Raw genomic sequence first — 15039 nt, 5'->3', positions numbered from 1 at the left:
ATGGGGGTGAGTGGATTGTGAGCGGGGAGATGGACGGGGGCTGAGCGGATTGTGAGCGGGGAGATGGACGGGACAGGGGTGGCTGATAGGGAGATTGTGAACGGGGAGATGGATGGGGGTGAGTGGATTGTGAGCGGGGAGATGGACGGGACAGGGGTGGCTGATAGGGAGATTGTGAGTGGGGAGATGGATGGGGGTGAGTGGATTGTGAGTGGGGAGATGGACGGGACAGGGGTGGCTGATAGGGAGATTGTGAGTGGGGAGATGGACGGGGGCTGAGCGGATTGTGAGCGGGGAGACGGACGGGACAGGGGTGGCTGATAGGGAGATTGTGAACGGGGAGATGGATGGGGGTGAGTGGATTGTGAGCGGGGAGATGGACGGGACAGGGGTGGCTGATAGGGAGATTGTGAGTGGGGAGATGGATGGGGGTGAGTGGATTGTGAGTGGGGAGATGGACGGGACAGGGGTGGCTGATAGGGAGATTGTGAGCGGGGAGATGGACAAGTCGAGTGTTGGATGAGATCGAGGTTGTGAGTGGGGCCCTCCACACTCCACCAGCCATCGCTCCAACTTTTACTGAGATTGGAAAAACACCACAGTCCTTCCCAATGGCCCTCCAGAACTCCTGGTTTCAGGAGCTGCTTCACCTGTAAACAGATGGGAAAAGTTTTATCAGGGATATAAAAAGTAAAAGAGAAGGAAGAGCGGGTTTGGACCACCGGAAGATTACACTGGAGAGCTCGTAATGAGGAACAAGACATGGCGGTCAGACTGAGGAAGTATTTTGAGTCAGTCTTCACTGTGGAAGACACAAGCATACCTTAAATTCAGAAGTGTCAGGCAGAAAGAATATTGTCACTTTTACTGAAGAGAAGGTGCTCGGGACGCAGATGGATTACACCCCGAGGTTCTGCAAGATGTAGCCGATGTGATTGTGGAGGCATTAGTAATGATCTTTCTAGAATCACTAGTTTCTGGAAAATTTCCAGCGGACTGGAAAGTCAGAAATGTCACGCCACTCTTTAAGAATGGAGAGGGGGAAGATACAGGAAATTATCAGCCAGTTAGCCAGACTTCAGTGCTTGGGAAGATTTTGCAGTCGTTATTAAGAATGAAGTTTCTGAGTACTTGCAGACATGTGATAAGACAGGCCAAAATCAGCATGGTTTCCTCGAGATGAAATCTTGCCTAACAAATCTGTTGGAAATCTCTGAGGAAATTACAAACAGGATAGGTGAAGGAGAGTTAGTGGACATTACTTACTTGAGGCAGTGGGATACCTCAATGGTTAGTGTAACACTATCACAGCAGTTACTGGAACACTATTACAGTGGTTAGTTTAACACCATTACACTGGTTAGTGTAATACTATTACAGCGGTTAGTTAACACTGTTGCAGTGCTTACAGACTTTGTAGTGTTACAGGAAAGATGCCAGCATGGACAGACGGCTGATTGCAAACCAGCAGAAGGCAATAAATGGGGCCTTTTCTGGTTGGCTGCCAGTGATGTCGTTTTCCACAGTCCTGGGTGTTGGGACCGCTACTTTGCACGTTATATGTCAATGATGTGGATGACAGAACTTTTGGCTTTGTGGCCAAGTTTAGGGATGATACAAAAAATAGGTGGAGGGTCAGAGAGTGTTGAGGAAGCAGGGAATACCCGTATTCTCCATTGCATGGCAGACCAGCGCTCCTTATATACGGCCACCCAGAATGGAAGGGGGGGGGGTAGCGAGGAGAATCTACTGGTGGGCTTGGCCAAGACGGCCATTCATGGGTCCAGGTGGCGGAAAGTCGAGGATTCTGCCATGGCCGACTGTCTGCTCCTCTTCCAAGGATACGTCCATGACCAGCTGTCCTTGGACAGGAAGTGTGCGGTCACAATGGGTACATTGGGGGACTTCCAGGTGTGGTGTTCCCCCCACCCCCATCCCCAGGGGAATGACTGTTTTATAGACAGTAATAATCATATTTATATTTGAATTTATTCACTGTCTTGTCAACATTGAATTTTGAATATTTTTGAATTACTGAATACTTTGTGTATTTGTTGCTTAGGTTTGACCGCCCACAATCCCATGCCTGCTCTGATTCCCTGTTCCTCATCTTCATTTTATTTTAAAATCTTTTTTTATTAATTTTTACTGAAGATTAACAAAAAATACATTAAGTCAATATATCATTATGAACAATAAGGAATTAACTGATTAACAAAGCTAAGCAATACATCAATAATAATGAGAAAATAAAGTGTTAATATTTTTTGAAAGAGAAAGGAGGAAAAAAAACCCCTAACTAACTAAAAAACAACTGCTACTAACTGGAAAAAACCCAAAAAACCCATTGGGAGCACAACCGCGGAGCTATACATCATACAAGCTTCCATTAAAAACAAAATCAATCCGCCAACTCAAATCCATTTAAAAAATCAGAAAGAAGCCATACTAATTAACTCAAATCAGATGATAGTAGCGGGGGAATGAACCCCACCTTTTCTCAAAATCAAATCGAGGATCAAAAGTTCGACATCTGATTTTCTCCAAACAGAGACATAACATCACCTGAGAAAACCATTGTATCAAAACAGGAGCAGAAACATCTTTCCATTTCAACAAAATAGCCCTTCTGGCCAATAATGTAACAAATGCAATTACATGTTGGTCTGATGGAGAAATGCCATGAATATATTGAGGGATTATACCAAATAAAACTGTCAATTTATTAGGTTGTAAATTAATTTTTAAAACTTTAAAAATTGTAGAAAAAATAGACTTCCAAAAACGTTTCAGTACAGAACACGACCAAAGCATGTGTGTCAATGTGGCTGTCTCGGTTTTACATCTGTCACACTGACTATCAATATTAGGAAACATTTTAGACAGTCTCTCTTTTGTCAAATAGTAACGGTGTCTAATTTTAAATTGAATTAAAGAGTGACTGGCACAGGTCGAAGGAGAGTTAACCAACTTCAAAATCCGCAACCAATCTTCCGTTATCAGAGTCATGTTAAGCTCTCTCTCCCAATCTTGCTTAATCTTAAGTGAAGGGTAATTGCGCTGTTGTAACAATAAATTTTAAATTTTCCCAATAAAACCCTTCACTAAAGGATTCATTTTTTGAATAATATCTAACAGGTCAGAATCTTGTATATATGGAAAATTACTTAAGTATTTTTGTAATAAGTGTCTGACCTGAAGATATTGCAGGAAATGTGATTACGAGAGAGAGTATTTAGTTACTAATTTCTCAAAAGACATCGATCAGCCATCTTGGAACAGATCCATGAAGGAATAAACTCCTTTATACCTCCAAAGAAGAAAGGTAGGATCACTTAATGAAGGTTTAAATAAATAATTTCCATGAATTAAACTAAAAAGTTTAAATTTTTTTAGATTAAAATAATTATGAAACTGGATCCAAATTTTTAACGACTGTTTAATCACAGGATATAAATTTAAATTAGTAATTTTGGCCAGCTGTACAAATAGGGAAGCTCCTAATAATCAGGTTAAGTGAAACTGTTTCACAGCATTCAGTTCCAAATCAGCCCAAGGTGGTCGTTCATTTCTATCAGCACAATACAACCAAAAATACATAACGTATATTAACAGCACAATGATACATTCTTAAATTAGGCAAAGCAAGACCTCCATCTTTTTAAAATTTTTGTCAATGATATTTACCAATTCTTGGTCTTTTATTATGCCTAACAAAAGATGAAATAATAGTCAATCTGATTGAAAAACTTATTTGTTAAAGAAATAGGGATATTTTGAAATACATAAAAATTTTGGTAAAATCATCACTTTAACTGCATGAATTTGGCCGGCTAATGAAAGTGTAGGTGGATTCCATCTACAAAATAATTGCTTCGTAAAATCCACTAAAGGAACCAAATTAGCTTTATAAAGTTCCTTATGATTTTTAGTGATAATAATACCTGAATATTTAAAAGAGTCCGTAACTCTAAAAGGAATGTCGTCATATACAGAAGCAGAATCATTTAGGGCAAATAATTCACTTTTATGAAGGTTTAGTTTATATCCCAAAAACTTTCCAAAATCGCTTGATAGTTTCTATAAACTAGGAATGGATTCTTCAGGATTCGAAATATAAACTATGAGGTTGTCAGCATAAAGGGAGATCTTATGAACAGTCCCATTTATGAAAATTCCATGAATATCTTTAGCTTCACGAAGTGCAATAGCCAAGGGTTCCAGCACCAAATTAAATAATAAAGGATTTAGCGGACATCTTTGTCTCGTACCCAGTGAAAGCCGAATAAAAGGAGATCTGCAATTGTTAGTAATAACAGTAGCAATATAGGTCTTTTATATATCATTCTAATCCACTTATTAAAATTAATACCAAAGCTGAATTTCTCTAAAATATTACATAAGTATTTCCATTCAACTCTGTCAAATGCCTTTTCAGCATCAAGAGAGACAACACATTGGGGAGTCTTAGAAAAGGATGAATATATAACATTCAACAGTCTCCGAACATAAGAGAAGGAATAACAGCCCTTTACAAAACCTGTTTGGTCTTGAGAGATAATCTTAGCTACAAAATTCTTCAGTTGATTAGCCATTATTTTTGAAAGAATTTTAGCATCCACATTTAATAGTGAAATAGGTCTATATGAAACACAGTCAGCAGAGTCCTTATCTTTCTTAAGAATTAAAGAAATAGAAACTTCATAAAATATGGGAGGTAACTCTCCTATCAAAAAAGAATCTTTAAGCGTCTCCAACATATATGAAGAGAGTAATTTTTCAAAATTTTATAAAATCCTACAGAATAACCATCCAGTCCAGGAGCTTAACCTGATTGCATTGAAAAACCAGCTTTCTGAATTTCATTTTCAGTAATAGAAGCACCAGGAGTTTGTTGATCTTCAACAGAAATTCGAGGAGAATCGATCTTTTGTAAGAAGGCATTCATTTTAGAAGAATCAACTGGAAACAGATCTATAAAGTTCAATATAAAAGTCTTGAACAATTTAATTAATATCTTCATAATTACATGCTAAACTACCATCACCCTTACAAATTTTTAAAATTTGTCTTTTAGCTCCAGCTGTTTTTAACTGAGATGTTAATAGCTTATTATTTGTATCTCTAAACACATAAAATTGACTTTTCAATTTTAGCAATTTTCTTTCAATAGGATAAGTTAATAATAACTCTCTGTTTAAATAAATCAATGTTAGGAGAGATTGCATAAATATTATCCAAGTCTAATTTATTTGGAAATCTTATCTAACTCGGTTTTTGTCTGTTTCTTAAGCTTAGCTGAATAGGAGATTATCTGACTGCACAAATATGCTTTAAACGTATCCCATACAATCAATTTCGACACATCTCCTGTATTATTAAAAAGAAAAAAACCTTTTATCTGAGTCTCAATAAACTTGACAAAGTCCGGACTTGGTAATAAATTTTCTGGAAAACGCCAGGGCAAATTTGCAATAGCAACATCATTCAATTCAAAAGCTAAACTTAAAGGTGCATGATCCGAGAGAGCTATAGCATCATATTCACATTTCTGGACTTTGGACAAAAATCAGGGATCAACTATAAAGTAATCAATTCTCGAATATTTATCATTAAATCCGGCAATAAAGCAAACACATTTTTTTAAAAAGAAGGATCATTTACATTAGGACCATATAGGTTAACCAGAACAATTTTTCTATTACAAATTGTTCCTTTAACAATTAAAAATCTACCATTATAATCTGACACAATGTCTTCTTGGATAAATAAAATATTGGATTTAATAAAAATAGACACTCCCTTTGTTTTATTTTGACAAGTAGCATGAAATTGAAGGCCCTACCACATTTAAAAAAATTCTATTTTGATCGCCCATTTTGAAATGCGTTTCTTGAGCAAAAATTATATTGGGTTGGAGTCGATTAATAATTTTACAAGTCTTCTTTTGCTTAATAGGATGATTCCAACCATGTACATTCCAACTTATAACATTTATCTGCTTAATTGCCGTAATTCTTTTTTATTTTATTTAACACATAAATACACGCATACCAGTGCAGGCTAATCAAAACTGGCGGTGATAAGTATAACCATATACAAAATAAATTTCCGTAATGGGAAGAATAATTCTGTAATGGGAAAAAAAATACAAAAAAGGAAACTAAAATTAATCTTACAATTAATCCTACAAATCAAAACTAACCCCAATCCTCCCACCACCCCAAAAAGCCCGAAATTTTGCAAAAAAAAACCCGAAACGCCTTCCCATGGAGTAAAAGAAGAGAGAATCCCGCAAGCGCCCATTTTATAATATTTGTTTTAAAAAGCTTTCTTTAATTCCTGCCCCCAGTTGCAAACAAAAGATAACATACAGCCCTAAACTACAAAAGCCCTGCAAAGAAAAATATTTTGCTAAATATAAAAAGTCAAACACTAGAAAGGAACAGACCAGCATATCAAGTCATGTTGACTGGTTCTTCTGCCCACTTACAGGCCTTGCTTCTAACTGATATATATGCACTTTAAATATCAATTTGCTTTAATGGCTTCTGTTACTTTTCAGAGTATTATTGTGCTGGAACAATGGACACTGGTGAGGCTGAGTAATCATTAAAACGTTTAACAGATTCCCAGCTGAAATGGTGAATACAAGAGGGCACAGTTTTACATTCATCAGAACAAAGTACAGGGATCTCACGGATGTTTTTTTCATAGACCAGTGGGTCCATGGAAGGATCTGCCATGGGTAGTCACAGAGGCAGACACAACGAGGACTTTCAAGAAACTCCTAAATAGGCTCACAGTAAAAGACGAATGGAATTATCTACAGGACAGAAGCATTAGATTGATCACGAAGTAGATTGAAAGGCCAAAGGGCCAGCCTGCACTGTTCAGTTTTTCTCTACAACATCTAGCTCCCCATATCCAGCATAAAAGTTCAGAGAAAGAAATGTTCATACTTGAATGCAAAAACAATCTCCAAGGAAGCCAAAACAATAAAATTAAACAAAGAGAAAACTACCTATGTAATCTCTAGTGAAGAAAAATCAGCACCATTTTCCATTTAACTAACACACCCAATGAAAAACTGTCTTTATTAAAAAAAAACTAATTATCTATCGACTAAGCACTCCCAACTTTATATATAAAAGAAAAAGATGTTATGAACTATGAAAACTATCACTTAATTAATGAAAAAAGGATAAAAACAAATAATCAAACAATCTGTCCATTGTCTTAATTCGCTCAGTAGACCAAACAAATTTCGGAAAAATCATTCATCATTCACAAAGTTCACATCTTCTTTAAATGGTCGATCAAGCAAAAGACATCTTAAGCAAATCAGAAATACTCAAAGCTTATCTTCTTTCTGAAAGAACAATTATTCAGCAGACCTAAAACCATTCAAAACTCAGCTACAACTGGAATAGAGTTAACATAGTCCAGTGCCTCTTTGGGGTCCAGAAAAACATGTGGAGTCGAATCTTTGGAAAATAATTTTAATCGGGCTGGATACTGAAGTGATTGGAATAATCTCTTACCATAGGCTATCTTCATAAAAACAAATCTCCAAACCTTTAAATTTAAAAACTCTTTGTTTCCTTGCATATTTTATGATTTGCTCTTTAACGTTAAAACAAAGGAAGGAGACCTAAACTGACCTTGGTTTATCTTGGCGAAATGTCACAGTGAAAACTCTCTGCGCTCTTTCAATGCTGGGAAGTTAAGGTAGAATATCCGGAAGCAGAGATTGAAACAAGTTAGCAAGATGGTCTAATAAACCTCCAGTCTCAGATCCTTCCTTCAAACCAACAATTCCAATATTATCCCGACGAGGTCTTGTTTCCAAATCGATAACCTTCTGTTGAGACTTTTCCAAACGAGCTGAAATCTCCACAATTTGCCACTTCGCCTCTCTAAGTTCAGAATTCAGGGAAATAATGTTTTCCTGCACAAACTGAAAACTCTCTCGTAACGACTTCATCTCAGAAGAAGTAGCATCAAGTTTTACTGTGTTTTGGTCTATCTTCTTATCCAGACCCATCAGCGAATTTTCCAGATGCTCTGCCCAAGCTGGTGTTTCCTCCGACTTTTCCCCCTTTCCGTTGCTGGATTCAGGAAGCTGCTTTCCACTTCTTAAAGATCGTGACGTAGTAACTACAATTCCCCTCTAAGATCCGACAAATAAAAGTTAAAAATTCAAAGTTCAAACTGGGGAAAAGGAATAATTAATTACAGCCACACAGATCTGTGCGTCACTCCATTAGACAGTAGGCAAAGTCTACTTTCCTCATCTAATGCTCTTACCCCTACCACGGTCCACTGCCCCAACCCCTGCCCTCTGCTGACCTGGCTGCATTAAACATCCAGCTAATGGTTCCCCATTCTGCTTCAGACTTCAGAACACCGTGGCAAATCGTAACAACCAGCTGTGGGAGACGCCAGCCTGCGGAACCAGTGAAAGTGACCCGTAATGTTTTAAGGAGCAGGGAATAACCAATGTCGTTCTCTCTCGGCCCAGAGATTTAAAGGACAAAGGACATGTCAGACGTAACTGCAGAGAGCTCGTCTCATCGGTCTGCAGAAAGTTCAAGGGACAGCTCTTTGCCCACAAACTGGTGACTATCTCACCAGAGGGAAAGCGAGAGGTGGATGTCAGTAATGGATTTAGGACAGTCATGGAACAGAATCAATCGCAGAGCCCAGTTGAGGTGAGTTGACCCCCTACTGTGCACTGGGTGTGGTGTAGATTCACTGAGACAGAGTTTAAAATAGAACTGATTTATTTCTCAGAGTCACAATGTTAAACTCCAGTAACGGTGAACAATCGCTGAAGAAACTGCTCCCTCGCCCAGTGACCAGATCTGGGTGGGATGAGAAGCAGCAATCATTACAGTCTGACACAGTCATCTTTGATCGTCTCTGAATTCAGCAATCACGATGGTTAATCATCCAGCATCCTGCTCACTGAAACACTTTCTCCAGTTTGAACTCGCTGGTGTTTCACAAGGTGGGACAACTGAGTGAATCCCTTCCCACATTCAGTGCAGGTGAACGGCCTCTCCCCAGTGTGAACTGACTGATGTGCCTGTAGGTGGGACAACCGAGTAAATCCCTTCCCACATTCAGAGAAAATGAACTGACTGGTGTGCCTGTAGGTGGGACAACCGAGTAAATCCCTTCCCACATTCAGAGAAAATGAACTGACTGGTGTGCCTGTAGGTGGGACAACCGAGTAAATCCCTTCCCACATTCAGAGAAAATGAACTGACTGGTGTGCCTGTAGGTGGGACAACCGAGTAAATCCCTTCCCACATTCAGAGAAAATGAACTGACTGATGTGCCTGTAGGTGGGACAACCAAGTAAATCCCTTCCCACATTCAGAGAAAATGAACTGACTGGTGTGTCTGTAGGTGGGACAACCAAGTAAATCCCTTCCCACATTCAGAGAAAATGAACTGACTGGTGTGTCTGTAGGTGGGATGACCGAGTGAACCCCTTCCCACACTCTGAGCAGGTGAACGGCCGCTCCCCAGTGTGAACTCTCTGATGTGTCAACAGATCTGATGACTGAGTAAATCTCTTCCCACAAATGGAACAGGTGAATGGTCTCTCCCCAGTGTGAACTTGCTGGTGTCTCTTCAGGTGGAACGATCGATTGAATCCCTTCCCACATTCAGTGCAGATATACGGCCTCTCCCCAGTGTGAACTCTCTGGTGTGTCAACAGATTTGATGCCCGAGTGAATCTCTTCCCACAGTCTGAGCAGGTGAATGGCCTCTCCCCAGTGTGAATTTTCTGGTGCTTCTGCAGGTGAGATTGGTGGGTAAATCTCTTCCCACAGTCTGAGCAGGTGAACGGTCTCTCCCCGGTGTGCACTCGCTGGTGTGCCAGCAGATCAGATGACCGAATGAATCTCTTCCCACATTCAGTGCAGATATACGGCTTCTCTCCAGTGTGCACTGTCTGGTGTGCCAAAAGATGCGTTGACTGAGTAAATCTCTTCCCACAAACCGAACAGCTAAATGGTCTCTCCCCAGTGTGAACTCGCTGGTGTCTCTGCAGGTGAGATGGGTGGGTAAATCTTTTCCCGCACTCTAAGCAGGTAAACGGCCTCTCCCCAGTGTGAACTCGCTGATGTATCTTCAGTTGAGATGACTCAGTAAATCCCTTCCCACACTCTGAGCAAATGAACAGCCTCTCCCCAGTGTGAACTCGCTGATGTACCTTCAGTTGAAATGAGTAAGTGAATCTCTTCCCACACTCTGAGCAGGTGAATGGTCTCTCCCCAGTGTGAACTCGCTGATGTATCTTCAGTTGAGATGAGTAAGTAAATCCCTTCCCACAGTCTGAGCAGGTGAACGGTCTCTCCTCAGAGTGAACTCGCTGGTGTCTCATTGCTGGGGGTGAATTATATCCCTCCCACACTCAGAGCAAATGAATGGCCTCTCCACACTGTGAACTCCCTGGTGTGTCGGTGGGTGGGCTGAGTGACTGAATCCCTTCTCCCACTGAGAGCTAACAAATGATATCTCCCTGCTCTCAATTCTCCGGGGGGAGGGTCACCAAGTCAGATGAGAGACGTATTGAATTCCTCGAACAATCAATGCAGATGAAGAACTGATCTCTGGGGAACAAATGCTGGTGTGTTCTCAGCACCCCGGTTCCAGTGGTTTTGACTGAATTTAAACAGAAAACTTCACTTAAAGATAAATCACTTTTTCATCTGCGATGAGATACTTTTTAATCTTCAAGGATCGACAATGGAAGTTTTGGTGTTGCAAAGAAAATGTCTGCTCACTCCTTAAATGTCTGGTCAAGCACAGCAGAACTGACGAGTTTGAAATTCCCGTACACAAATCGTTTGCCGTCTCCAACCTGTGAAAAGATTTACAGAAGACATCAGGGGGTGAAGGATAGCTTTGAGATGAGATAATTTCAGTGTCTGTGGAGAGATCTGACATCACACTGTCACAGTGAGGTTCAACACAAGTTGGACGAACAACTCGTCTTCTGTCAAATTCTCTGACAGTTTGATTGTCCGTATCAGAATGGGCCATTTCTGCCCGTCACCAATCTGATACTTGGCTCAGATTTGCTCTCTCCATTGAAATTATTTCTAGTTCTGTGCATGTCCAACTGTGCCATAAAGAGCACATCACATTACATGGCTGATCCTGGGGGCTTTCTAAGTATTCTAATCTCCCACCATTCTGGTGACTGACGGTGGTGACTCATCGGTGTCACAGCCAATGAATGTGAAGGGGAGGGCATTGGTCTGTCTCACTCAGATATGGCACTTTTGTGATGTGAAAGCTACCGGTCACTGGTCACCCAGGATAAAGGTGTTTGATGTCACTATGTAGCCAGAGAGGGGAACGGTGAAAAAGGAGTTTTCACGGGGACTGGCATGGATGGAAGATCGGCTGATTGGCAGGAGGCAAAGAGTGGGAACACAGAGAGCCATTTCTGGTTGGCTGTCAGTGACTAGTGGTGTTCTGCTGGGGTCGGTCTTGGGATTGCTTCTTTTCACGCTAAATGTCAATGATGTGGATGAAGGAACTGATGGCTTTTTTGCCTCGTTTGCAGCCGATACAAAGAGAGATGGAGAAGGCTGGTAGTGTTCAGATAGCAGAGAGTCTGCAGAAAGACTTTGAGAGGATGGGCAAAGAGGTGGCAGATGGAATACTTTATCAGGAAGTGTAATGTTCACCACTTTGTAGAAGGAATAAAGGCCTGTATCTCACTGAAACCTATCCAATATTAGACAGTCAAGATAGCATGGATGTAGAGAGGATGTTACCTATAATGGGGGAATCTCGCACCAGAGGGTACGGACTTAAAATAGAGGGGCGTTCATTTGGAACAGAGAGGAATTTCTTTAGCCAGCAAGTAGTGAATGTGTGGAATTCATTGCCACAGACGGCTGTGGAGGCCAAATCATTGGGTACATTTAAAACGGAGGTTGATATGTTCTTGGTTAGTCAGGGCATCAAAGTTTACAGCGAGAAGGCAGTGGAACGGGGTTGAGGGCGATAATCAATGAACCATGATGGATTTTCAGAGCCGAGTGGCCTATGTCTAATGGTTTTGTGTTCTTAAGGGTAAAAAGTTCCAGAACAACAGGCGGTAGAACGAAGGTGATTTTCTAAAGAACTAAAGCTGGCGTAACGATTCTCTCTGTTCACTCTGCAGCGCTAACTCACATCTTCAGTGACTGAAACGGACTTCAGCTGCCATTAACCCGGAACTCACGTTTTGTTCCGAGTCTGAGGGATGCATCCGCTCCCATCCCCTCCGCCACCGGCGGGGGAAGCGCTGGAAGTGTCCCCCGTGTCGGTCACTTTCCCCGGGGAACGTCAGGACCAGATGCCCGGGGGTCACGGTCCCCGCAGTGCGCATGCGTCATAGAAATGGCCCCAGCACCTTCGCTCATCAGCCCCAAATTCCCCGGGGCCCGGGGTGGAGGAAGGGGCAAAACTGTCCCGAGGTGCGGGGCCGCGGTCTGTCCACAGCTCGCAGCAATTCTCCCTCATTCGGGGTTGCGGGCCCGATGATATAAGACGCCCCCACCCGGAAACCAGCTCCTACCTGCCGCCGACCATCCAGACCTCTCTGTCCACAGGACGCATGCGCAATGTACGGAAAACAGGAAATCTTTACGCCTGCGCGTTTGACCGCTGGGTCACGCCGGGCGTATTCTGACGCGCGGGGATATCTGGGTAGGCAAGGTACCATTCAAAATGTAGGCAAGCCACAGACACACACAAAATGCTGGTGGAAGACAGCAGGCCAGGCAGCATCTATAGGGAGAAGCACTGTCGATGTTGGAGTCCTGACGAAGGGTTTCGGCCCGAAATGTCGACAGTACTCCGTATAGATGCTGCCTGGCCTGCTGTGTTCCACCAGCATTTTGTGTGTGTTGCTTGAATTTCCAGCATCTGCAGATTTCCTCGTGTTTGACCAGGCAAGCGCCGGTTTCCCTCTGCCTCATGCCTCAAAACCAATCATTGTTTTTATGTGCAATACTCCGCAGCTACTGTAATGCAGCACGCTCACATAAACAATATAGCTCCTGAATCCCACCTGACCCAATGCAGTTCCCCAAGCCTTCATTTAATTCCCCAAATTCCAACGTAATAACAATTCCCTTCCCCAAATCTCCACTCAGTCCCCCAAATATTCGTTTAATCCTTATTTAATTCCCTGGATCTCCACTTATCAACAGTTCAATCTTCTAAACCCCCAAGTACTGTAATTCCAACACGATTCTTCAAATCCCATTCACCATCAATGCAGCTTCCCAAATTCCCAGTTAGACATTCAAACCAGGGTAGGAGCATGGTGATTGGCAAAGCACTGACGATACTCCAAGAGAAGGTGGGAGGGGTGAATGGGTAAGGGGATTCCTCAGAAATGCAGGGAAGGACGGCAACTCAAAGACAGGGAGGTGAGGTGGGGAATGAGTGACCCAGAGCTGGGGAGTAGGGAAGAGAGGGGCAATGAATGACCAGTACTTAAGGGAGTGAGGAAGGGGGTGACCTGTTGAATCTGGAGGGGGGAAGGGGGTAACCTAAAGACCAGGGAGTGTCTGGGGTAACAGGGAGGAGGTGGAAGGGGAAGACCCACAGACGTGTTAGAGGGGCAAAGCGGATGAGCAGAGACCCTGGGCTGTGGGGTGAAGGGGGCAACCTGGAGTCGGACAGCAATAAACCAGAGACGGTGAGGGGAGGGGAAAGGGGCCGGGTCTGGGGAGTGGGAAAAGGGTAGTCCCTTGACAAGACAGAAGGGAAGTAGGTAACCGACAGAGGAGGGGGAGGTGGGGGGGGGTAACAGGAGGCCGGTGAGGGGGGGGGACTGTGGAAGGAGCTGCAGGGAGAAGGGGAGGGGCAACCCGTAGACAAGGGTGGTGCATAAAGTGGCGACCAAGTGAAGGGGGTGGGGGGGTCCCAGAGATGGGACACGAGACATGAACAGAGGATGAGACAAAAGAGGGGGAGTGAGGAGTGAAGAGAGCGACCCAGAAATGGGAGAGTGTCGGAGGGGGGGTGTTGGGGGAGGTACCAAGACATGAGAGAGGGGCAGTGAGAAGCAGGGAGGTGAAAGGAGCGATTCAAGATGGACGAGGAGTTGATTACGAGGGCAGGTGAGGAGGGGACCCACTGACGGGTGGCGAGGTAGTAAGGGCCGATCCACAGAAAGGCTGATCCAGAAATGTGGCGCAGGGACAGAGATGAGGGGACGATGCTGCCCGGGGTGGGAGCGGGAAGACGGAGGGGGAGGGGGGCCGGGACAGTCGGTGAGGTGCAAGTTTGTCTAGGGCTTGGTGTGCAATAGGCGTCACAGGGTAGAATTCAGATCCTGCTGCTGTTTTACCCACAGGCACGTTTTCCCATTTCTGTAACACGCACTGGACCGTAGTCCCGGTGCGCAAGTAAATAAAGTTTGAAGGAAGAGCGAGCGCAAGTTGTGGGAGACCAGGTGATCGGTGACGTCACTTCACCCAGAGCGGTGACCGTCACGACAGGGACAGACTGAGGGGAGCGGCGGGGATGGATTGAAGGGGAACAGAGAGAGAGAGAGACAAGAACATCACTACGGGGACAGACTGAGGGGAGCGGCAAGGGATAGACTGAAGGGGAACACAGAGAGAGAGAAGAAAAAACCATCACAACAGGGTGGTGGGACAAACAGACCAGGAACACCAACAGAGGGGCGGAATGGCCTCTCTAATGTAATAAACTATGCTATGGAGTCGGTCAGGATCAGAAACACAAAATTTAAAATAAAACTGACTTATTTACGACAGATCCACAATATTTAACTGCAGACCGATTAAAGGCTGATGTCATCTGGACAAACCTCTCCCGTGCCCGGTGACCTGGAGGCGGTGTCGCCCCGCGTTCCTGCGCGGTTGGGGGCCGGTCTCTCCCGTCTGCGCTGCCCCCTAGTGTCCGACCAGTGGAATGACAATCTGGATCGTGTGTGCCTTTGTTCCTCCGCAGACAATTGAGAACCGCTTGTTCTCGCCGACA

General features: G+C 43.3%; 1 protein-coding gene across 1 annotated transcript in view; it reads right to left on the bottom strand.

The window, feature by feature from the left end:
- Window positions 1–2102: 2102 nt before the first annotated feature.
- The window catches only part of LOC132381587 (zinc finger protein 721-like), a 56099-nt gene continuing 43162 nt past the window's right edge, over window positions 2103–15039 (bottom strand). The window contains exons 6-7 of the mRNA XM_059951081.1: window positions 7665–10431; window positions 2103–4974 (exon numbers count right to left, since the gene is read on the bottom strand). Of these exons, the coding sequence (XP_059807064.1) occupies window positions 9449–10431 (983 nt within the window). The 3' untranslated portion in view covers window positions 2103–4974; window positions 7665–9448. The remainder of the gene's footprint in view (window positions 4975–7664; window positions 10432–15039) is intronic.

The sequence above is a fragment of the Hypanus sabinus genome, chromosome 26, assembly GCF_030144855.1.
Source record: "Hypanus sabinus isolate sHypSab1 chromosome 26, sHypSab1.hap1, whole genome shotgun sequence".
Classification (NCBI taxonomy): domain Eukaryota; kingdom Metazoa; phylum Chordata; class Chondrichthyes; order Myliobatiformes; family Dasyatidae; genus Hypanus; species Hypanus sabinus.
The sequence above is the reverse complement of the archived record's forward strand: the minus strand, read 5'-3'. Positions and strand labels throughout refer to the sequence as shown.